Source organism: Gopherus flavomarginatus, chromosome 2, assembly GCF_025201925.1.
Source record: "Gopherus flavomarginatus isolate rGopFla2 chromosome 2, rGopFla2.mat.asm, whole genome shotgun sequence".
Classification (NCBI taxonomy): Eukaryota; Metazoa; Chordata; order Testudines; family Testudinidae; genus Gopherus; species Gopherus flavomarginatus.
The window spans coordinates 290,259,569-290,284,196 of NC_066618.1; the positions used below are offsets into that span (position 1 = coordinate 290,259,569).

General features: G+C 46.0%; 1 protein-coding gene across 5 annotated transcripts in view; it reads right to left on the minus strand.

The window, feature by feature from the left end:
- The window catches only part of COL22A1 (collagen type XXII alpha 1 chain), a 372,600-nt gene that overhangs the window by 156,623 nt on the left and 191,349 nt on the right, over nucleotides 1–24,628 (minus strand). For all 5 annotated transcript variants that reach the window (XM_050940514.1, XM_050940513.1, XM_050940511.1 and 2 more), the window contains exons 16-22: nucleotides 24,540–24,584; nucleotides 18,154–18,207; nucleotides 12,728–12,781; nucleotides 9,225–9,260; nucleotides 6,874–6,903; nucleotides 5,666–5,719; nucleotides 4,829–4,882 (exon numbers count right to left, since the gene is read on the minus strand). In XM_050940514.1, coding sequence (XP_050796471.1) covers nucleotides 4,829–4,882; nucleotides 5,666–5,719; nucleotides 6,874–6,903; nucleotides 9,225–9,260; nucleotides 12,728–12,781; nucleotides 18,154–18,207; nucleotides 24,540–24,584 — 327 coding nt within the window. The remainder of the gene's footprint in view (nucleotides 1–4,828; nucleotides 4,883–5,665; nucleotides 5,720–6,873; nucleotides 6,904–9,224; nucleotides 9,261–12,727; nucleotides 12,782–18,153; nucleotides 18,208–24,539; nucleotides 24,585–24,628) is intronic.

The window sequence follows — 24,628 nt, forward strand, 5'->3', positions numbered from 1 at the left end:
CCAGCGTATGTGCAATCATTTCCATGGGATGACTCTTCAGTCAAACTTATGTAGTTCGATTCTGTGAGACGTTACTCAGCGGAAGGCGTGCAGCAAAGCCTGCTGCAGAGAGATGTTCTCTCCCCTGGATCTATTTTCTTAGATCATAGGTAGCTTTAATGTGAGTTCTTTAAACAGCTTTGCTGCTGACTCTGGTGACAGATGTCTAGGCAAAATGAACCTCCAGTGCTGTCCTCCGTGTATGAATGCATCACCAAGTCATTATGATTGCAATGCAAGCAGTGGTCACCAACCGGTCGATCATGATCGACTGGTTGATCCTAGAGGCACTCTCAGTTGATCGTGATCTTTGGCGGCAGCCAGTGTGGCTGTCTATGGCTACCCCGCCCCCACACCACTCCCAGGAGTGGCCACTGCAGCCCCACGGCCCCAGGGGCAGGCCAGGGGAGGAATCTCCCTCCGCGTGCACTACTCCTGCCTGCAAGCACTGCCCCTGCAGCTTCCATTGGCCAGGAGAGCTGTGGGGGTGGTGCTTGCAGAAAGGGGCAGCGCGAGGAGCCACGTGCCCCCCGCCCTCCCCACCCCAGGGGTGGCAGGGGTGCACTGCCTGTGGGGACAGGGTAGGCAGGGAGCTTGCCTTAGCCTTGTTGCGCCCACCGCTGACCAGGAGCCACTGGAGGTAAGTGCTGCCCAGTGGGAGGCTGCACCCCAAGCCCCACCCTGATCCCCCTCCCAGAGCCAGCAACCCATACCCCCTTTTGTACCCTGGACCCCCTCCTGCACCCTAAGCCCCACCCTGAGTCCCGTTCCAGAGCCAGTACCCCATACCCCCTTCTGCACCATGGACCCCCTCCTGCACCCTAAGCCCCACCCTGAGCCCCCTCTCAGAGCCAGCACCGCATACTCCCTCCTGCATGCCAAGCCCCATCCTGAACCCCCTCCCAGAGCCAGCACCCCACACCCCCTTCTGCACCACAGACCATCTCTTGCACACTAAGCCCCACCCTGAGCCTCCTCCCAGAGCCAGCACTCCACACCCTCTTCTGTATCCCAACCCCCAGCCCCGAGCCCCCTCCCAGAGCCAGCACCCTATACCCCCTTCTGCACCCCAACCCCCAGCCCTGAGCCCCCTCCCAGAGCCAGCACCCCATACCCCCTTCTGCACCCCAACCCCCACCTTAGCCCCCTCCCAGAGCCAGAACCCCAAGGCCCCTCCCACACCCCAACCCCCAGTCCTGAGCCTCCTTCCAGAGCCAGCACCCCATACCCTCTTCTGTACCCCAACCCTCAGCCCTGAGCCCCCTCCCAGAGCCAGCAACCCAAGCCCCCTCCCACACCCCAACCCCCAGTCCTGAGCCCCATCCCAGAGCCAGCACCCCATATCCGCTTCTGCACCCCAACCCCCCAGCCCTGAGCCCCCTCCCAGAGCCAGCACCCCATACCCTCTTCTGTACCCCAACCCTCAGCCCTGAGCCCCCTCCCAGAGCCAGCAACCCAAGCCCCCTCCCACACCTCAACCCACAGTCCTGAGCCCCCTTCCAGAGCCAGAACCCCATGCCCACTCCTGCACCCCAACCCCCTGAACCCTCTCCCAGAGCCAGAACCCCAAACTCCCTCCTGCACCCCAACACTCTGCCCAAGCCTGGATCCCCCTCCTGCACCCAAGCTCCCTCTCAGAGTCAGCACCCTGCACTCCCTCCTACACCCCAACACTATGCCCCAGCCCGGAGCCTCCTCCTGCACCAAAACTCCCTTCTAGAGCTTGCACCTCTCACCCCCTCCTGAACCCCAACCCCTGCCCCAACCTGGTGAAAGTGAGTGAAGGTGGTGTAGAGCAAGTGACAGAGAGACAGGGGGATGGTGTTAGCGGGGCAGGGCTTTGTGGATGGGGCGGGGCCTCAGGGAAGGGGTGGAGTAGATCCTGAGTTGCCCTTAGATTCAAAAAGTGATCTTGGGTGTAAAAAGGTTGGAGACCACTGCAGTGCAAGACTGGCTAATCAAACAGTACAGCAGCAGCACAGAGACTGGAGTGACCATCCACAAAGTGTACTTGACTTCCAGCCTTGGACTCTGCTGTCTGAAAAGATGCTCCTCACATCACTGGGCTAAAACAAGGGGAGGTGAGTTCAAAAAGTTTCTGTGTGATATGATCAACCACAGCTGTTCTGATGCCATGTTTAAACAGTGAGTAAATAATTCAAGCTAGGGCTCTGGGTCATTGCAATCGTGAAGAGAATACGACACCAAGAGGAATCTCACTAAACACTTTGTGAAGCCTCTGGAAAATGATGAGCTAGCACTTAGTGAGCATTTGATTTTAACGTAGACCAAACAGGAAATAAAGACAAACGTGGGACTAACTATGCAAAGCAGATATGATTAATTTAGCATTACTCAACCAAAATGACTTCTGCGTTGATGACATTTCTTAAAAGATTCGATTTACATACATAGGTTGTAGCTCTCCCTACTCTCTAACCAGGGGCACTATTCTGTTGAAATCAATGGGATCAAGCCTGGATTCCATTCCTAAAAGTTCTGATGTTACACACACATGCATGCACACATACGCAAACACTCACACCATCCTGTGAATACACAGTGTACCTAGATCCTCCAGTGGAAGTCAATGTACACAACTAAACACCAGGTGTTTTTTAGCAGAGCAATAGGTCTGAATATTCAGTGTGAATTGTGCTCCTATGTCACTTCCAAACAAAGCCACAAACCCTTCTTGGGAATATCTATTTGATCCTAAAGTTTCCACTGGACTATTAAATTCCTGGACACATTTCTATTGACCTCAGTTTTCGGAAAGCTTGTTATTACAAAACCTCTCTGTATTGGCTATCTTTGACCCAACAGCATCCCTTCAAAAGGCACATGCTGGGGAGAAACAAAGTCTGAGTTATTTTGACCACAGTGAACTCTGGACATATATTAAATTATCTGGAGTGCAAATGCATATGGTTATTTCCAGTACACTGCTATATGCCAGAAATCCATCTTTCTGCAGCCACTCCCTCACTGCCTTTGCTCTCATGCCCTACCCACCTATGGTGGCAAACACGTGGTTACAGTTTTTTGATCTGTAGGTCAACTCAAGGTTCCTCCACTATTCTGTGCCTGTTGGACTGAATGGCACCTTTGAGGGCAGTGGAGAGCTGTTTCACTTGAGGGAAGTGGCCATTCAGAACGCCCCTTGGAGCCCCCAGCATGTCCTCTGCCTTGGCCCCTTCATGGGATATTCTTCTTTGCATGTTGGTCCCACTCCACAAGCTAGTGCAGAAAGGCCGTGCAATTCTAACAGTCCCTCATTGTTAGATAAACCCACTCAGATTTTCAGAGTGTTGAGTTATCAGTGTGAACACAGTTATTCCTGGTTTGCTGTAGATCACTGAGGATCTGATTCTCCCACTCTTTCTCCCACTGAGTACTTGCATTGAGTCCAAAAGCACTAGAGTGGGAGTTAGCAGCACTCAGCGTGACGGAGGGTGGCAGACACAGACACAAAGTGAGAAGAAGGATGGATGCATGAGAACAAAAAACTGCAAATTTGTTTTGTAACTGCAGCTTAGGTCACTGGCAACCTGAAAATAATGATGATCAGCCATGTGCATGAGCCAACAAAGGGCAAGTGTCTTGGAAATTTGTAATATGTCAACCCTCCTTCTTTCTCCAAAATCTGGGGTGTTATTTGCTCATTCTGGACAGTCTTTAACAGCACTGTGTCTCAGACCTTGTCTACTACAGGGTAATACAACTGTACTTTTTCACTAGGCCAATGCAGATTAATTGGTACGCCCCTAGTGGCAGCGAAGTTTTATTAGTAGAGAGGAGCCTTCTATCTTCATAGCTATTGGGAAATAAGTTATACTGGTTGTAGAAGGAAGAGAGCCTGAGACAAAAGCCCTTGTATCAGAGGCCAGGTATGAGGCAGGACCTGCTCATAGAATTTGGCAAGAACAGGGCTGATATTGCAGAAACACACATTCCTAAGAAATACTAAGCACGAAGTGCTCATGCAAACACATCCCGATATTAAGTGGTATCAGAACATCCCGATATCAAGGGTGGTACAAAAACATTCCCCAAGGACAACAGGAACACGCTGAGCCCTCCTGAAAAATATGGGCAGGATGACAGTATGTAATAGAGATAGATGTTTTGATTGAACCAACATGTACAAGGCGATGGGTGATAACTAGCCACGTCAGGGGGCAGTAACTAACTATGTCAGAGGCAGTACTAACTTGCTTGTATCGAGGTATAAAGATGTACATCAGAGGGAGTGTCTTTGGCCAGCCTAGGGAGCAGTGGAAAGTCCCGCCACTGACTCAGCCACATCCATTGTCATGAGCATGGATGTTTTTGTAGCTGGCAGCGTCCTACCAAGTCTTATTGCCACGCTTTGTCGTCAATAAACCTGGCCGGGAGCCTTCGCTACAAACAGAGTTTGTGGATTTATTGGGCTGTTTAACTGAGGTCTGCTATCTCCACTCCCTGCGCAGGGCTGGGACAGCACACTGACTGAACACACACCCCGCCAGCATCTGACCACATTGATGACCCCGACCGCTGCTCTGGTAAGTAAGCGAGCTGTCCTCTGTAGGAATTGCAATCTAACATGACACCTCTATACTGATATAACTGCATCCACAAACTGTAGCGATTTAACTATTTCAATAGGGAAATTACACCGTTCACTGAAATAGCTAAATCAGTACAAAGCCCATGTAAACTAGAGCAGGTGTCCAGGCCCTGTCAAAACAAAGTAGCCACCCTGCTGAACATCTGAGACAGTTATGAAACAAAAACGTCAACTCACCCTTTGACCTTGTAAACCAGGAACTCCGGCCTTGCCTTCCGAACCAGCTGGACCCTTTCAAAGAAAAACCGTTTATAGAGAACGTACTGCCTAAGACAAAACACTTCATACTGTCGACAGCTTTCCAAAGCATGTTACAACAGTCACAGCAAGACAGGACAGTTTGCAGCTTCCGGAGTGGGAACAAACCGACTGTGTGAAAATGAAGTAGCAATCATGGTGTGATAAGATATGATCTAGAACTAGATCATAAGATATGGCTAAGGAAAAGAGGCTACAGTTAAGCCAAATGGATAGAATGTTCAGATGTCTAGATTTTCATAGGACAATACTCCCCCTGCCCTTCCCACTATATATATATATATTAATAATTTGTAATGTTCTTGGCATGGAGGTTTTTCTGGCGATTTCGCTCCCTTCTGTAGCAAACTTTATTTGAAGTTCATGATATTGCTGTCTAGGAGTTAACACAAGGTTCCTGTTTGAAAACCATCCTGAGAGGTGCTGAATGCCAACAGCTTCCCAGGAAATCAACAGGTGTTGAGAGCAGTCAGCATCTTGCAAGATGGGGACCCATGGGTGAAGTTCACCCCCGTGCAGAAGGCCAGCCCAAGTCCTATGCACCACCCTCAGGGATTAAGTGGTACGTGGTGGCTTTGAGTGGTTCCTCCACAAAGGGTCAATTCCTCTTGCCAATGCAGGAGATCTAAGGATGCATACACCACTTAAGCTCTTCATACAAGGTCTGAGTAGCACATAGGGTTTGGGATGGGTCCCCTGTGCTAGAGTGAATTTTGGCCTATATGAACTAATATTACAGTAAAAAAAAATACTTACCGGTGCTCCTGGAACTCCAGGTGGGCCTTGTGGTCCTCGTGGGCCTGGGGCCCCCTATGAAAATAAATAAAGAACCCAACGTCAGTGTTCAAGTAACTGATTTCTTCTTTGAGATAATGAATTCAAGGGCAGCAGCTGATACATTTGCCACGTCTCTTTGAGCAGCCCTTCTGTGTGCGTGGGGTGCGAAATTCACCCAGGGCACAAGGGTCATATGCACAATTTGAACCTCCCTTCCTTCCTAACAGGAGATGCAATGCAAAGGCCCTGTGCCCCAGTTAACCCCTATGCAAAAGGCCAGCACAAAGCTTATGTACCATAATTTCCACTTGCATTCTATACTGAAGTTATAAGTGGGCTGTAAGTGGTGCATAGAATTTGTACTGGCCCTCTGCATGGGGGGTGAATTGGGGCACAGGGCCTTACTGACCCTCGGCCTCCAGGAGAGTTTTTTTCTTAGGCCTCAGTTCATTCATGAGCCAGTGCAGAACCCAGTTGGTATTTCCCTCAGTTCTGCGGCTGGTTCAGCCCCTAATGTCAGTTAAGGCTTCTCTAATGTGTGCTGAGCTGCCCAATGCAATGGGGCAACACTTACGCCACAGGACCATGCTGGCCACACCCCCATGCAGTAGGGCTCTTGGAAGGGAGCAGAGGGTTGTGTCAGAGTCAGTTCTCATAGAGGGCCTCCTACATTGGGGTATTCTCCTGCGCCTTGTGTGGCCCAGCCATGAATTGGGCCCTTAGAGTATAAAATACATATTTTAAAAGCAAATTGCAATAAGAGGCACAACCAAATGGCTTCCTGTCAGTGTCTGTGTGTCCATGTTCAGTGACACTGTGCAGATAAAAATCAAACCAGGTTTAAAATCCCTAGTCACACCTTTTAGTGTATTAAAAGCAGAAAGAAGTTTTACAGAGTAACTGACTGTTCGCCATTTGCCCTGTTTATGGTCTCTGCTAGACTCTGCTAGCGTCATGAGTGTAGTCAGGCCAGCTTCACTTGCTGGTTCTCAGGCATTAGCAAAAAAGATTTTTTTTCCCCATGTCATGAAAATATTTCTAGTCACATTAGACTTTGCAACATGCTTTGAAAACAGAAACTGATCTGGGCAGCTGAGTTACCTGACAGCATCCCTTCAATTGTTAAAAAAAAAAGACTCTTATTATTTCTTACATTTAGTACAATAGAGATATTGAACGGTTCTTACTTGCTCTCCTTTCAGACCTTCCGTTTGTACCTGAAATTAACATACCAGAGATGTAAAACGGAGCGCACAGGAGGAAGACACATCTAGAAAGCTTCAGGCACACAGTAGTTCTCTATTTTGTACATCTAACTCCACTAGCTGTTCCCTCCCCCATGATGCCTGCTAACCTTCACTGCTTACTTTAACTCTGTTTCAGCACAGCCTCTCACACATCCTTGGACTATGCTGTGCTGTCTGTGTAGATAGCTTGTCTTGGCAATGACCTTGATCTCTTGGTTCTCTATGCTGTGGTTAGCATCTTTGTGTTGCTATGCAATAACAAGAACAATAATACTCGTGTTATCTTTAGAAATGGATTGTAAGCGCCTTGGATCTTGTCTTATTTTTTACCTGTAAAGCACCATAAACACCAGTGGTTCTATATAAACAATGGGCCAAATTCAAGGATGGCATGTAACTTTATACTAACTTAGGCCCCGATCCTGAACACACATAATCATGTGCTTAACTTGAAGCACACAAGTTGTCCCACTGAAGCCAGTGGGAGACTTACCACCATGATTCAAATTAACCATGTGCATGTTTGCATGACAGGGGCCTTAGAGTCCATTATGCTAAAGCAGGCTCCCTTTCACTGTCAGACTCTCATAGAGCCACTTACACCCATTCCATCCATGTTCACGGAAGTTTAAGTTGGTGTAACCTACATGCTGAAGACTGGAAGAAGGTGTAAATTCAAGTGGTCCTCACATCTTCATACACTTTCCTCCAGCTCCTCCATTACCCCTCATCTCTGAATTTGGCCAGCTTTGTCTGGCTTTATCTGCAGTCTCCAACAGCGAGGTTAGGCTTCTGCTGTAACAACATGATGCTATTGGATGGAATGTTGCACAAAGAACCTAGAGACCTTTGGGTGTCCACGTGCATGTATGTTGCAAGTGTCTTTACATGGCCTCATTGCCGTAGGCTCCTTTTGAGAGGATGTGTGCATAATTCTAAGCAAACAAATACATCCCTGTGAAATTGTCAATGACAGTTCTTTGTCCTTTCACCCTGTTTTCCTCCTGCCTTGTATACTTTTCTGCTTTGGGACAAGAAATCATTCCCTCTCCACTGCTAATCCCCTTAGGTCTACAGCCCCATATATTAAGGCTCAAAAATTCCTTCCTCACACACCTCTCACTCTGCCTCCCCAGCTACTGCCACATCTCTAATATGTCTCATCGAAGTCTTGAGTCCATTCCCAACCTCTTACCCAAACAGTCTTCTTGAAAGCTTTCAGCCTGGCTTCCGCTCCTTTCACAGTAATGCAGTTGCCTCTTATCTCTATGTATTAGGCTCGTTGGTCTTCTCTTGTCTGTCTCTAGCTCCCAGTCCTTCCTTGTCACAGTGCTATATTGCTATTGCTGACCATGACTTCTTTCTAATCCTAGCTCATTCCATTAGGAGTCCTGTGCATCTCACTCCCTTATGTTCCAATTCTACTTATTTAATTGCTCCTCTTTTGTGTGACTGGCAGTGGATACTCTCCAATTGCTAGACCTCTTGGCTATGCAACCCTGGCAGAACTCAGTGCTTGACCCCTTCTCTTCTCTATGATGTCCCCTGTGGCAATCTCTTTTCTGAATTCAGCTGTAGATGACACCTCTATGCAGCCAATATTAAACCCAGATTCCCCCATCAGTGACACCAGAGCAAACGAAAAATGACTCCATTGAAGTCACTGGAGTTTCACCAGTGTAAATTTGGTGTGAGAGGAAAATCAAAACCTCTATCCTCTTCACTGCAGCAACCCCTTCCTTGCAGTCTTCAGCTCCTACCTCCACCGTGACTTCTTTCACACAGCTGATACCCTGCTACATGGTAAGAAAAGCAGTGCCCATCCCAAGTCTGCCTTCTACAGTTCCCCTCTGAGATCTCACACTGGGCTCCCTGAGGTCAGAGACTGAGCTGTTCCACTTGACCCTGAACTGTCATCTGCCTTCTATCTCCCAGGCCCATCTTCTTCCCTAAAAGGCCAAGCCCATTAGACGCTATCTTGGCCACTCCTCTGAAAATTGTTTATCACTGCCAGGCCTCCCTGACTCCGGGGCATTTCAGTTCTCTCCTTCATGGTCTCCTCAAAACCTGCCTCTTCATAATGGAGTTAATCTCCTTACTGGGATCCTTGAAGCCACGAACTCCTGCTCTCAGGAATCTTCACTGGCTTAAGCTTCCTGATCATTTGAAAATCCCACACAAAATCCATCCCTAAATTTACAAAATCCTTGCAGCCCACCCCTGCCTTCCTCCCTTTTGTTTCTCATGCATTATAGTTCATATCTCATGTTAATGTGAAAGCAGCTTCTTACTGTAGAGCCTGGTAATCCGGGAAGCCCCGCTTCACCCTGCGTGGAAAGGGAAAATACAGACAAGCAATGAAATAGAAATAAGCCCCCAAACTTCTTTTCAACAGCATCCTCTTGCCTTTATGGTCTGTCTGCTTCATGCTCAGCCTGTGCCCATGAACTTTCCCAGACAGATTTGAGATTGCATTGATTTGGACTGTACAGTCAAAGCTTCCCCATTTCGTACCGGTGTCACGAAGGCCCTGATTCACCACTGTGAATTTACCATTCCAGTTTTACCCCAGTATAACACTATTTATTTCAATACAGTTATACTGGCATAGAACTGGAGTAATGCAGTGGTGAACTGGGTCCATAGGTCCTAACTTGGCCTGCAGAACCCTTATTACTGGTGTTTATATGCCAGATGGAAAGAACCCAGCTTGACTTTCACATCCGAGGCAGAGTCAGCAGGGCTGGAATTTAGAATACATATGTGTGTGTGTGTGTGTGTGTACACACACATATACACACATTTTTCTAGTTAAAGAAGCACACTTGACACAGATCTTTGCAGAGTTAAACATGGATGCCAACAATGCCATTTTCACGCACTCACTTTACAGAACAGACTCACGCTGTACGTTTTTCCAGGACTCTTTGATGATCCCACTCCATCCCTGTGACTAGCTGCCTTCTAATTTATCAATCTGCGCCAAAACCCGTCTCTGATACTGCCTCATATTTATGACATTATAAGAGCAGACCTTGGGGAGACGTCACCCCAACACCCATTCAGGACCAAGCTAATGCAAAAATATCATTTAGTTTCTCTGCAGTGTCCTTACGGTCATTAATTGCTCCCTTCACTCCCTGGTAGACCTATGAAGTCTTTTACACACTTCCTGCTTCAGAGACACTCCATTCATTTTGTATACATCTTTATGCAGACTCTACAGCATAGCTGGGATTTTCCAAAATGCCAAGGGAGATAGATGCCCACCTCCAATTAAAAATCAACAGGAGAAGAGCATGCAACGCCCTCGGTGCTTTTGGAAAACCCACCCTGTATCTTGGGAATTATAGTGGAAACACAATGGGAAACAGAGTGGTTTGATTCTGGTATCTGCATTCTTGGATACTCAGAGTATCATTAAGCTGCTTTGTGGGTAAAAAAAAGCCCCTTTTTATCGTCAATGCCACAGGACTAGGTAGGAAACAACAAAAACATGACAGACTGAAAGCAGGGAGTCACAACACTGCCCTGGAAAGTCTAATAACTAGTTTTAAAATGACAAGGTAAAACGTTCCACTAAAAACATCTGAGAGCAGGGAATAATGATCAAGATGCGGCGGAGGGGAGCTCCCATTTGCTTGTCATATTTTTTAAGTATCTTCTGTATACAGATTGAGTCAGAAAGCCACTTTCCCATGAATTTGTCCTACTAACATGTTCTAACTGCCTGGATGGCTCTTCCACTTTACTGAGCTCGATTTTCCCACTCTTTTCTCAGCTAAACTCTGCTCCATTGTAGTCTTTCTGGTTTCTTTTCCAAGTGGTTTAAATCCAGCGTTGAAGGAGCTAGAAGGGGCTTGATTCATACCCATTTCACATTGATGACAGCACTGATTCAATGGACTTAGGCCTGATTTATACAAGTGTAAGTAAGAGAAGCATCAGATCCACAATACATAAATAGAAATACATGCACTGCAATGCCTTGTTATCTGGGACGTATACTTGCCCCTGCATTGTATTCACCACGACCATTAATTTAACTCCCAGCTCGGGGTGTAGGCACACTAGACTGGATTCTTTACATCTGTGCAAAATGTACAAACTGGTGTCATTTTATACCTGCTCTGCACAAGCTGTAGGTGACTCCAGAAAGTGGGAGGCTGCATAGAATCAGACCCATTGGTAAGGCAGTGTGAGGAAACTTGTAGTGGTGTTATCTGTGCCTCACTGGCTCTGCAGATGAAAGCCTACAGTCTCCAAGGCTGTGAGTTCAAAACCCCTCACAAGCAATTATTTTCACTCTTAAGAAATTGGTACCACAATGTAAAGTCATAGGAAATACTAGCACAAGGAATGAGGGATTGTCCTTCTGGGAGAAAAAAACCCCAAAAAACAAGAACGAAAGGCCACTGTGCTTAGCAGGACATCTTCACCGACAGTCTGAATTTTCCTCTAGCAGAGCAACGGAGAAAGAGCAAAGGTAGTGATGCATTCATGTTTTTGAGCCAGTTGGATCAAATGCCGTGGATGTCAAGAGAAAAGGTGTTAATTATTCCAATTAACACAGGGAGGAATCTCAGGAAGGCAGGACAGAAATGATCTACAGATGAGCTAACAACAGCATGATTTTCAGCAGCACTTGTTAAACTGCTTGAATGATTTGTTGTTGACAGAGTTGTCAACCGCAAGTTTATCCCATCAAACAAGTGTTTGGCATTGTTTCAGGAAGCAATACTATGCAGGCCGTGAATCAGAACAAAGGAGGGCATGCCCAAGGAAAACTGTATATTGTACATAAGCTATATGAACAATCGTTCCCTATGAGGCTTTGGGAAATTTTCCCGAACATTTCTCGGATAGATAACGTTTCTTTTGGGGACAAATTCAAAATTTTGATAGCATTAATTAAGAGTTATACTTACCAATGGAGGGAGGAAGTTTGGGTGCAGGACTCTCAGGGCAGGAGGGGACTCGGTGCAGGGGGTTGGGGCACAGGAGGGGTTTCGGGGTGTTGGATCCGGGCTGTGCTCACCTTGGGCAGCTCCCCGCAAGTGATGACATGTCCCTGCTGCTCCTAGGCAGAGGTGTGTCCAGGCAACTCTGCATGCTGCCTCCGCCCGCAGGTGCTGTGGAGCCAGTGCTCAGGGTGGGGCAGGGGCAGCGCACAGAGCCCCCGCGGCCGTTCCTCTTCCTAGGAGCAGCAGGGACGTCGCTGCTTGCGGGGAGCTGCCCACGGTGAGCGTGGCCCGATCCAACACCCTGAAATGCCAGTTTCTAGAGCTTTTCAGCTGGTAAAGTGCTGGATAGCACAACTTCTACTGTATTAATCACAGACAATACCTTCTGTTAGTCATGCTACCCCAAATATACACATCCCTCCACCACTCAAAACCTCCCCCAGCAACTTATCTAACCAAAGAGCTGGTTGATCTCCCCATTTCTAGGAAATCCTAGAAACACATTCATGGACTTGATTCTGTTTTCACTTAGGATCAGCTCTTGCTCCCACTGAGGCATACTGGCTTCCAGGAGAGCAGGCATTTACACCAAATTTTGAAGGAGAGTTAACTCTGTTTACTTCAGTGGAGTTACTCAGATCTATCCTGGTGAGAGAGCAAAATCAGGCTCCAGGGCTTCATCTGTCAGTTCTCAGAATGATTCAGCAACTTGCTAGCTGCACCTGAGACCCATGGGAATAACCAGCAGCACTGCCCTTTCTAGGAGAGTTTATTCAAAATGAAATGAGTTTGCCTTTCAAAGTGCTCCTTGGGCACCTTCCCCAGCTCACCTTTTCTCCTCTGGGTCCACTGGCACCTGGTGGGCCTGTGCTGCCCTTAATGCCCTGAAAATAGATTAACAACATAGTATGATTTGCAGTGCAGGGGAGACACAGAACCTTTAACCCAGCCTTTAACTTAGCACTAGAATAATTTTGCCAGGGCATGGCCTGTAGCTGTCTAGTGACTCGGGATATATCTACACTGCAATCAAAGACCCACAGGCATGGCCGCGGCTGGCCTAGGTTGACTTGTGGGGCTCAGGCGGTGGGGCTCATAATTGCAGTGTGCACATTCGAGCTTGGCCTGGAGTCTCGGCTCAGAGACATACAAGTGGGGTGGGTCTCAGAGCCCGGGCTCCAGCCTGAGCTTTAATGTCTACACTGCCAGTTTTAGTCTCACAGCCCGAGCCCTGCAAGCCTGAGTCAATTGACCCAGGCTCTGAGACTCGGGGCAGTGTACATATCCCCTCAAGGTCTTGGTGACTCAGCCAAGACTAATGCAATACGGTGAAACTAAAAAAAAAATCCCTGTTAATCTGAATAAAACCAAAGGAGGTAATTTTGTGCAGAAAAAGGCTTTGGTTAAATGTCCTCTGACAGGGGAATGGAGATCAATCTGAATTGTCTGGGATCCAGTTTCTGGGACTAAATACCCACCCCCATGGGAATTCAGCCTGCAGCACAGGAGCAATGATAAGGTACCATGAGTGTGTTTAACTAATGGAATTAACGAGCACCTACTGCACTGGACTATGAAGGAGGAGGCTGGCAGGAACAGGTACAACAGGAAGGGCTCCTTCTGCTCTGTCCTGCTCTGTGGGGAGGAGAACGAGGGGGAGGCTGGAGCAGTGGATCTGTAAGCCACTTCCCTCTCCCCTGCAAACGGAAGGGGGCTGCTGCAGCCATTATGAGGCAGCAGCAGCTGCTTCAGCAGTTAGGCTGGTCTTGGGGAAAGGGGGAGGGTTTCCTGATTCCAGTCCTGACTGGCCCACATGCCCAGCCTATGCACGGGGATAAGGATTTGCCTGTCTGCTGGCGGCCCAGACCCAAAGCGGGTGGAGAAGCCCCAGAATGCACCAGTTCTGCAACCCTATCACAGAGAGAAATCTCTCCCTAGGAGAAGCTAATGATCAGCTTCTGCCCTACTATGACATTGCAATTTCTCAATCCAACCAGTGTAGCCGGAAATGTTAACTAGTTCTGTAAATAATTTAATGGGTATAGCAGACACAGTACATTGGGATCCCAGTGAGGTGTCATGTCCAACTCTTCTAACACTACTGGCTATACAGTAACTAAATAAAAATAAAAAACACCATAGCTCAGGTTAAAAACTGGTTGAGGTAACGGTCTGAGCTCTCAAGGGGGAGCAGAACAGAGCTATGGCCTGGGAATCATACTATTCCATAGAGTGGAAAGAGTACATTCAACCATGGTTAAGTCTGCTGATGACACTGTAACTGGAAGGGAAGTACAAACACAGGCTGACAGAACCAAATTGCTAAGTAACTTGAAAAATTTAGGTGTAGGGGATGCAGGCAAGTCATTCACCTGCAGATAATATGTCAAGAACACAGATGCCCACGCAGTGGGGGAAAGCTCCCTAGTCTGTCTTCTCTGCTTTCCAGTGTTCAAAATTCTGGCTGCATCGTGTCTGCAACACTGAACAGTGCAATGAGACAGAACGTTTCACTAACGAATTAATGCATGTTCAGATCAGATACATTTTCAATTTATGCATTGCATCGCTTCAGAACTTTGGGCCCGGTGCAATCATTAATATAAATATATTGAAAGCTCATTCGATCAAACAGGCTTGACTGCACCAACCTCCCACTGCACACAGCCACGGTGGCAGGCAGCACAGAGCACCAAGAGGTACGCTACCTTGAAGAGGCAAAATGCTTTATGAAGCTCCTGGACACTTGGAGGTTGGCTTGCCTGCTCTGCAGTGATTTGCACCGACAGTTTTCAAGGCCCAGCACTGTCACTGACCTGCTGACCTTGGGCATGTCACAGAAACATAGGACTAGGAGGGACCTTGAGAGGTCATCTAGTCCTGTCCCTTCACCTCTGTGGGACTCTGTTTCACCTCCCATCCTTTATGTGTCTTGTCTATATAAACCATAAGCTCTTTGGAGGGCAGGCACTGCTTCTCGCTATATGTACAGAGTCTAGCGTAAGGCAATCCCAATCTCAGTGGGACCTTGTGAAGGGGTGCTCACTCTACATCGCACCTGAAGGGATTAAGGTAACTTGGAAGGGGCTAATGAACCTAGTAGGCTGCACCTGGGGGAGAATTAGGCTGGATAAAGGAAGATGAAACTCAGCTGAGCTGGTGTAGGCTGGGCTGGTATAAAGCTGGGAAGCTGAGACCAGAAGAAGCTGCAAGGGAAGTAGGCTACAGTCATTCCCTGGGAGTTGGGAGCTTGAACTGAACCCCATGGGTGGGCCAGAATGCTGAGAAAGAGAAGGGAAGTAGGAGGGAGCACAGGGAAATCGCAGTGAGGTCTGGGCATATACAGACCGTGGCTGCTGGACAGACAGTGCCTGTGCTGGGACCTGGAGTAGTGGGCAGGCCCAGGTTTCCCTTCCTGCCCCTGTGAATGTGGCATAGCCTTAGACTAGAGGACAGCCTGGAAAGGCAGCTGGCCAGTTGGTCTGGAGAGAATTTGCTACCCTGGAAGTGGAAACACATAGAGTGACCTGGCTGCAGGGCCAAGTCACCCAAAGGGAGCGTGCTGAGTCCCAGAGAGTGAGAGGGGCCACAGAAAGAGTGAAATGCAAGAAGGGGGTTTCAGACCTGGATGGCGCAAATTCCCAAAGCAGCCAGGAGGAGGTGCCCTGCCAGTGAGTATGTTCTGTGATAGACCCACAAATGCTATTTTAGTACAAATATTTAAAGTAATGAGTGCCTATCTAATTAGCAGCAACTGGATGTTCTGTTACCAGTCAATGGAAGGAAAAAGACCCTCTCCAAGGCTACCATCTTGGTTAACCATGTTTGGAAGCTGGTGATGGAAAAACTCGCTTATTACAACTCAAACCAGAAAATGTAACCATATAGTGAAACATGGTTCCCCCTCTTTGAAAACCGTAACTCCAACAGCCAGGGCACCCCACTCTGATTTGTAAGTTATTAAGATGTAGCAGTTTTTCTATCCTACCATGTTTAGTGAATTTCCATATTTGTTGTACATAACTTGCATTGTTACTTAAAGCTCAAAATCAAAACAATTAACGCACAAACAAAAATCTATTGACGTAACAGCCCCCGCGTTACCTCTGGAACTGATCTAGTTGTAAGCAGAGTACTGAACTTTATTGCAACAGGGAAACAGGGAAAGAACTCAGAGGAGTACTATTGCATAAGAAAGTACATATCAGCATAGGGCACAGGGAGACTAGACTGCAAGACTGTCATAAACAGATAGCTAAGGGTTAATGTCTCTTTCACCTGGAAAGGGGTAACAAACAACACCTGACCAGAGGACCAATCAGGAAACAAGACTTTTTCAAATCTGGGTGGAGGGAAGTTTTGGGTGTGAGTCCTTTGTTCTTGGTCTGTTCTCTTTCTGGGCTCTGAGAGTGACCACAGGAATCTCCAGGCTTTCTAATCTTCTGTTTCCAAGTTGTAAGTACAAGGATAGTAAGACAATAGGTTTATATTGTTTTTTTGTATTTACATGTGTGTAGTTGCTGGAATGTTTTAAATTGTATTCTTTTTGGATAAGGCTGTTTATTCATTTTTTTCCTTTAAGCAATTGACCCTGTGTATTGTCACCTTGATACAGAGACCATTTTATGTCCTTTGTCTTTCTTTTTATATAAAGCTTTCTTTTTAAGACCTGTTTGAGTGTTTTTCACTGGTTAAGGCTAAGAAACGAAGGGAGGGGGAAAATCTCTTTGTGTTAGATTTACTAAGCCTGACTTTGCATACCCTCTGGGTAAGGGGGAAGAGAGATTTGATCTCTCGGTACTTGTGTTTCAAAGACTTGAAGCAGGGAGGGTGGAATCCCTTTGTTTAGATTCATGGAGCTTTAATCTGTATATCTCTTCAGGAACCCAGGGAGGGAACACCTGGAGGGGAAGAGGGAGAAGGGAAGTGGGTTATTTCCCTTTGTGGTGAGACTCAAGGAATCTGGATCTTGGGGTCCTCTGGGAAGGTTTGGGGGGACCAGAGGGTATCAGGCCCTAAAATTCCTGATTGGTGGCAGCGCTATCAGATCTAAGCTTGTAATTAAGCTTTGGAGGTCTCATGCTAGCTTCTCATGTTCTAAACTCTAAGGTTCAGATCTGAGTAGGAAAGTTATGACAAAGACCAAAAGGACTTGATGGCCAGATTCTCCATTGCCTGTCCCTTTGTGTACAGGGTAAGTGGTAAACTCGTTCCATCCCGTCCAATTGGCACTGTTTCACATTCCCTTTGCACAGGGAGACATGACTATACAAGGTGCGAGGCAATGGAAAAAGAAACCTGAGGGTTAACTTTAATAAACACAGATGTAGGAACAAGGGAACCATGCTGCAGCATGGTGAGTACAAAATTAGCCACATAACTTACATTTGAGTTCCACCATCGAGCCTGTCATTAATTCTGCAAGAGCACACATTCCCTTTGATATCAGCTCTCTTACATCCAGTGTAAATAAGCACAGTATCTCTTCTGAAATCCCATTTTAAAAAGGCACTAAAGATTTGCTGACAGCTTTGACTCAAGTGCTAGGGAAATGCTTCAGATCTGTAAGTATCTCCACATAGCTGCTGAAGCACAAGGTGACATTAATGATTAGTTTCCTTGGGAGAAGAAGGGTCTGGAGGCTAGACACAGGGACATAGTCAGAAAGGGATAGCTCAGTGGTTTAAGCATTGGCCTGCTAAACCCAGGGGTGTAAATTCAATCCTTGAGGGGGCCACTTAGCGATCTGGGGCAAAATCAATACTCAGTGAAGGCAAGGGGCCGAACTCAATGACTCTTGGGGGTCCCTTCCAGTTCTATGAGATAGATTGCTTTGTGTGTACTAAGGCTGTAATAGCAGGTCTTGAGGGGTCACATTGCCATCTCCTGGCCTTTGAATGTTCTAATGTTTGGAAGTCAATAAAATATTTTCCTCCATAACCGCGTTACCACACACAGTTCATCCTTTAAAAATAATCATATGGTGGTTCTACTCCCCACACTAGGAGCACAGCGCTCCTTGGTTGACGAGAGATTGGTCAGGGTAGAACAAGGCTGCTTGGTGTAGGGCCCAGTCCCACTAGAACTGGGTGCTCAAAAAGATCTTAATGATTTTCTAAGATGCCCGCCTTCTCCTACAGTTACAATACGTCAGCTGTCTGGTGTAAGTCCCATTTCAGCAGCCACCTTCCCATTCACTGTTCATTAACGCGTAGCTTGAAGAATAGTCTCTTGCTCCCAAATATTCACTCCTTACCTCTTTCCCCTCTGCACCTGGCTTCCCAGGGAACCCATCAAGACCTCGTTCTCCCTAGGAAAAAAGGAGAGAGAGAAAAAGATAACTTCTAGTTAAAATTGTTTACATCACTATTTTGCAAGAGACATCTCAGTCTGTATAACCTTCTGTGCTACTCACCCGTGGAGCTGAGAACTTGAAAAGTGATCAAAGTCTGTTAGTCTGGGAAATACTCTCCTGCAGAAAGGGCATGGGGGGGGGCATATATATAGCAAGGAGATGAACTGGGTAGTTGTCAAGCAACCTAGTACATATTTTCCATTTCTGATTTCTGTAATTCTTAGATTTTATACCACCTTTTTTTCATGAACTGGAAGAAGCATCACTGCACAGTACTGGGGAATAAGGCTGGTCAGTCAGAACTCCTGTCTCCCAAGTGCTGTTACTAGGAATTTATCACACAACCCAATCCATTTCTCAACCAAAATTTTGTCTTAGCTGTTTTCTGTTCCAAGTCCTACAATCCTTATGCAGTAAAAATCCCCACTGAGGGAAATGGCAGAGGTACTTGACTAAGGACTAATTAAGGTTTTCAGGGCTGAGCCCAGTAATAATACTTTGCATTTGTAATATGGCTCTTTTGATCTGAGGCTCTCAAAAGGATGGCCTTGGGGCAAAGGCAGAAGACAGATTCAGGAGATCTGGGTTTAATTCTGCCTCTCCCACAGACTTCCCATATGACTTTAATCTCTATGTGCCTCAGTTTCTTATCTGCAAAATGGGAATAATTGTACTTCCCTCCTCCCACCCTTTGTCTGTCTTATCTGTTTAGTTTGTAAGCTCTTTGAGGCTGGGACTGTCTCTTACTAGGTGTGTGTTCAGCACCTAGCACAACAGGGCCCTGATCTGAGCACCACTGTAATAGAAATGCAATTATTAGATTAATCCTAACAGATTTCGTTCATAAACAAAGTCTATCACTAGAGGGAGCTCTTTGTAACTAAATATTATTTAGAGTTTTGCTTATAATAACAAAAAAAGCTTTATGAATCTCAGTTGTGATTAATGCCTCATCATATAAATGTGTCACCAAAGCTATTATCGGTAAACCAGTACTTATAGCATTAGATTTAAATACCTGATTTAACAGGGAGAGAGAGTGTGTGTGATGGCTTTAGCATACTGAAAATGGATTTACAAATCAATTAATTGATGGGTAGTTTTTTTTTTAAAGAATGTCTATAAATCTTGCATCAGAAATGCTATTTCGTTCTGAGAAGCTGCAGGACTGACATTACATTGCTCTGCACATTATGTACCATAGCAGCCTGAGGGAGGGACTTCCCAATCTTTAGCTATTGTAATTATGAGCTTGCCTCAGTCCAGTTTTACACACACACACACACACACGCGCGCACACACACTCACACTCCACCTCTGCCTGAATTAAACTCTTTGTATTCTGCAGTGTAGACAGTTTGAGACATCACAACTTTACAGACTGCTGATCAGCAGAGCACTGCATCCTCCCTAGCATCTTTTTTGGTGTATCTGTCACATTAGTGGACCTCATAAGATGGATTCATTGCCAGAGGAATGAAGGGCTCACAAAAAGAGGGCTGAATAATGATATGACGCTAGACCTGGTTGAAAATTTTCCAGCTCAAATTATTTTTGTTTTTGTCATAAAATCGGCTTTCAGCTGAAATGAAAATGCTCACTGTTGGTGAAATGTTTCATTTTCCAAACTAACAGATTTTTTGGGAAAAGCTGATTTTTCTTTTTTTTCCCCTAAATGAAAATCAGAGGACAAAAGGCACTTCTTTTGAATTTTCCACTTCAAAATTGTGTTTTGTTGTGGTAAAGATGGACTGACAATCAAAATGATAAGAGCTGGAGTCCAAGACCTCTGGGAAACCCTTGCTCAGAGGTTTAGTTGTTACTTGGAAATGCAGAAGATACTATCTAGCTGGAAGGAGTCCAACACCATTCTGCTGTACAAGAAGCGCGATCGTGAAGATCTAAAGAACTATCGTCCAATATGCCTGCTCTCACATGTCTACAAGCTGTTCACCAAAATAATGACAAACCGATTCTCTCAGAGTCTGGACAAGCAGCAGCTGAGAGAGCAGGCAGGCTTCCAGAGGAATTTCAGCACAATAGACCATATTTTCCCTATGAACTAGCTATTGGAACGCTCAGGGGAATACAAATTCCCTTTATGTATTGCCTTTGTTGACTATGAAAAAGTGTTCAACAGCATAGAGATCAATGCAGTGTTGAAAGCTCTGCACAGCAGGGCATTGACACAAACTATATCAAATTATCAAATTTTGACTGCACCACAGATATAACTTTATTTGATACTCCCCTTTGCATCCCATTTAAGAAAGGGGTGAAACAAGGAGACACAGTTTCACTGAAACTCTTCACAATCTGCCTCAAAATGGTAATGAGGCAGATGAACTGAAAGGGTGGAATCAGTGTCAATGGAGAGCAGTGAAACCATCTCAGATTCACGGATGATATTGTGTTGATTGCCAAAAATACTATCAACCTACAGAAAATGCTGCAAGAACTCAACACAAAAAGCAGCCAAGTCGAACTGAAAATTAACCGCTCCAAAATTAAATGTATGCAGTCTGATAGCATGCCAAAAGCCCAAATAACAATCAAGGGAGAACAAAGAGAAGCAGTTGAGCAATCTGTCTGTTTGGGCCAAGAAATTAACATGCGCCACAATCAGGAAGGTGAACTCTCACAAAGAAAGAAAGCAGGTTGGTGTGCATTCAATTCTATCAAGGATGTCCTCCAAGGAAAAATCAACAAGGCAACACGCGTCAGCCTCTTCAACTCAACAGTACTGCCAGCAATGTTGTACGGCAGCGAAACATGGGCGCTGACAAAGACAGAGGAGCAGCAACTGTCTGTCACGGCGAGGGCGATGGAAAGAAGAATTCAGGAATTTCAATCCATGACTGAGTCCCCAATGAAGTGATCAGACAGCGGAGTGGAGTGCAAGACGTCTTCGCTGAGAGTAGGCATAGTAAAATGTGATGGACCGGGTATACAGCGAGGCTCACTGACAAACGATGGACTGCCGCTGCCACCGAACATTGAAACAACACTCGGGTCGACCTCTAAAGAGATGGGAAGATTTTATCATGAAAAGACACGCCACACATGGAGAAGGAAGGTCAGGATATGAGAAGAATGGAAGATATGTGATCAGTGCAATCTATACCTGGGCTGAAGGACTGATCAATAAAGATAATCAAGGTTTGTTTCTCTTTCCCTTCAGTCTTCCGACTCTTGCCAGGTGAAAAATGGTCAAAAAGAGTGAGAAAGTGGGTGAAAGCCCATTTTCTAATACTTTGTTACTAATTTCCAATTTCTATTACTTGGAGAACAGTAACAAAAATATTGGAGTATTACTTCCTAAGAGAAAGTGATATTTCACTTTTAAGGATAAAGTTTTATTTTCCTCCACACTTTTCTACACTTTTTTTTTCTCACTTGGAAAAAGCAAAAAATCTGGGGAAGTGATGGTGGGTGGTGGGACACTTCCCCCCAGAAAAACTACAGTTTCCCAATGGGAAAAATCTGAAAGGTGAATTTCTAAATCAAAAGTTCCCAACTGAAATATTTTGAAATGTCCCAGTTTTCTGGTCAGCTCTGTATGACAATCATATTATGCTCAATTAAAGGTTCTATCAATCTTGTGTTCCTGTGTATAAACTATCACTACAGGTTTCAAGCTGGAATCAATGTTCCAGGGAAATCTCCTCTAGATTTCTGACCTGGATTTTGGATTACCATTACCTTAGAGTATTCATCCCAGATTTTACATGAGCCTGCTGCATGCTGCGACAGAACTTTGGAAGTTTAATCATTGCTGTATGCTGGCCCCCCTCAAGTTCAGACATGATCAAATACGTCTCAAAGTTATGCACTGGACCATAAAGTCTCAGTACTTTGATTTAAGGTGCTCTCAGTGTATAGTGACATAAGAGCCTTGTGGGAGATTTTGCTTTACTCTGAAGCATCGGGATAATGGTTTGATGGACCAATATTCAATATAGAAACCAATGCTCTTCTTTAATATAACAAATCCTATATTCTTTAGGCTGGGAGAAGCATAAGTGATTTTTATTAATGCTTTAACAATGGTGTTGTAAGAGGCAAACATTTAGATTCAGATTTCTCAGAAGCCATAAGCGGCTGCAGACGGAAAAGCAGGGAGGGAAAGATCTTTGGCCCGGCTGTTAACGCCCACTACTTTCCCAGTGGTTCCAAATGGTAGAAATTAAAACAAGGGGTATAAATGTCCTGAGTGCAGTATCCATGCACTGTAAATGCACAATTGTTATAGCAGAGATCTTGGCTCTTATGCATGGGCCAGGAGGGAAAGAAAGAAGGTTTAATTGTGCAAATCCCTCAGAATGAAACAAAACCCAATTCACTTGTTTCTCATTTTAATTCCTTTCTAGTTCGTCAGTTCCCTGCCCCCTCACAGCTCCATCCCTCCTCCCCACCCGAGCGATGTGGGAATTATCCATGTTCCTAAGGGAGCCAACACCCCTACAGACCAGACAATACTGTCACAGGAAAAGGGGCTGATGGAATGGCTAGACACAACACGTCCTCTGGTCTGAACTCTGGGGGCGAAGGCATGAGGATGATTCCATGACAATGGGCATGCACCCAGTTGCAATGGTGAATACAAAACAAATGAAAAGGAATAACGGCAACTTTATGATAAATAACCACATGGATGTTGGGAACAGAGCACTGGCCAATAGGGGAAGAGAGAGAATTGGGAATCAGGCTGGATTGGGGACTCACGACCAGAACTGGGCCAACAACTGATTTTTTGGGTGGGTTCAGGGGCCATTTGAGAGTGTTTTAAAAACCTTTTTTTGTGTAGTTAAATCTAGTTAAATTTCAAAATAAACCATTATTTCAAATGAAAAGTCAACATATTTAGTTTCATAAATGTCTAAACTGAATGTTTCAACTTCTGGGGAATTTTACCCTCCTTTTTATTTGACAAGTTCAACTGAAATTGCATTTTTAGTGAGTCAACTATCCCTCCTCCCATTTTGTGTGTGTGTGTATGTGTGCTGCTCTACTGATGACTCTCTACTAATGCATCTATCAGTAGAGGGAGCTTAGACATTGGTCAAACTCCCCAGCTAACAGAAAAAGGTCTTGCCAAACTCCCAGAATTGACTGGCACCCATCCCCTTGCTATTCTCTGCACCCCACATCTCTAATGGACTGGCAACTCCTTACCTCAGCACTAGTTTGAATAGCCATGCCTTAATGGCTTCCGTGTCGTAATGTGACCGGTATGCATGGGGCAGATCACAGCACATGTCCACCCTTATTGAATGGCTATGCTACTCCAATACGGAGACATCAGGGAGCTCTGGACACAGGCTTAGGAGCTAAGCGGTACTGGGTTCTCATCCCAGCTATACCAGCCACTTAGCCTCCCATCCATAAAATGGGGATATTAGTGGTTACCAGCCAGGGAATCTCTGCGCCCCATCAATTTCTAGCTGCTGCACTGACAGCCACTTATATATTGGAGCAGCCACAGATTTAAATTACACTAGGGCAGTGACCTGCAACCAACCCTGGATAAAAAGAGCTCAAAGCCACCTTGGCAGCCCAGCCTCCTGAGTTCCATTGTGCGCACCTCAGAGGCAGCTGAGGACTGTGGATTCTGCATTTATTTTTGGTGGCAGAGTGTAACAAAGACACTACTCGATGAATGCGACGGCTCAAGAAGAGCCTGAGTCCTTCAGTCAGTCACCTCAGCACAATTAGACTCAGCTGATTGCCCTGCACCGGACCTGAACTAGAAGGAAATTCACCAACACAAAAGGCCTGGAGCAAAGCACTTGAAACTGATTCCACTTTTCTGGAATGCTGGACTGGGACAGCAGCTGATTCACACACACACGAAATCCTGACTTCTTACCTGATAGCAAAGCCAGCAACCCATGTAAGCTTGTGTTTGTCATGATGAGACAAAATAAAGGGATATAGAAAGCTGGGCGGTTCAAGGAACTGGTAATCAGATGGTGATCCCTTTATCTTTAGCTTACCAGAGTCAGCTCTGGTCAGAAGCATCCCAAGGTCATTATTAGGTGGGTGGTACCCCATGTGAACACATCACAGGAGCACCCGCCCCAGCTGCCACTCCAAGAGACACCTTTGTTGGCATTCTTAGCAGAGAGATCCAGGGCATGAACAGGCTGGGATTCTGTACTCCCGTTTCACTCCATAAGAGGTCACTCCAGCTCATAGCTGTGTGCCGGGAAGTACGACGAGGGGCTGTAAACCTCAGTGTCCGGGGTACTTTCCTAGGCAGTGGCTCTGACATGCTATAGTGATACCTTGTCTCCTCGAGTTCCCTTTTCTCCTCTTTCTCCCTGCAGACCCTAAAAATGAAAAGGAATGGGAAATTACAAATCTTCATCCAGCA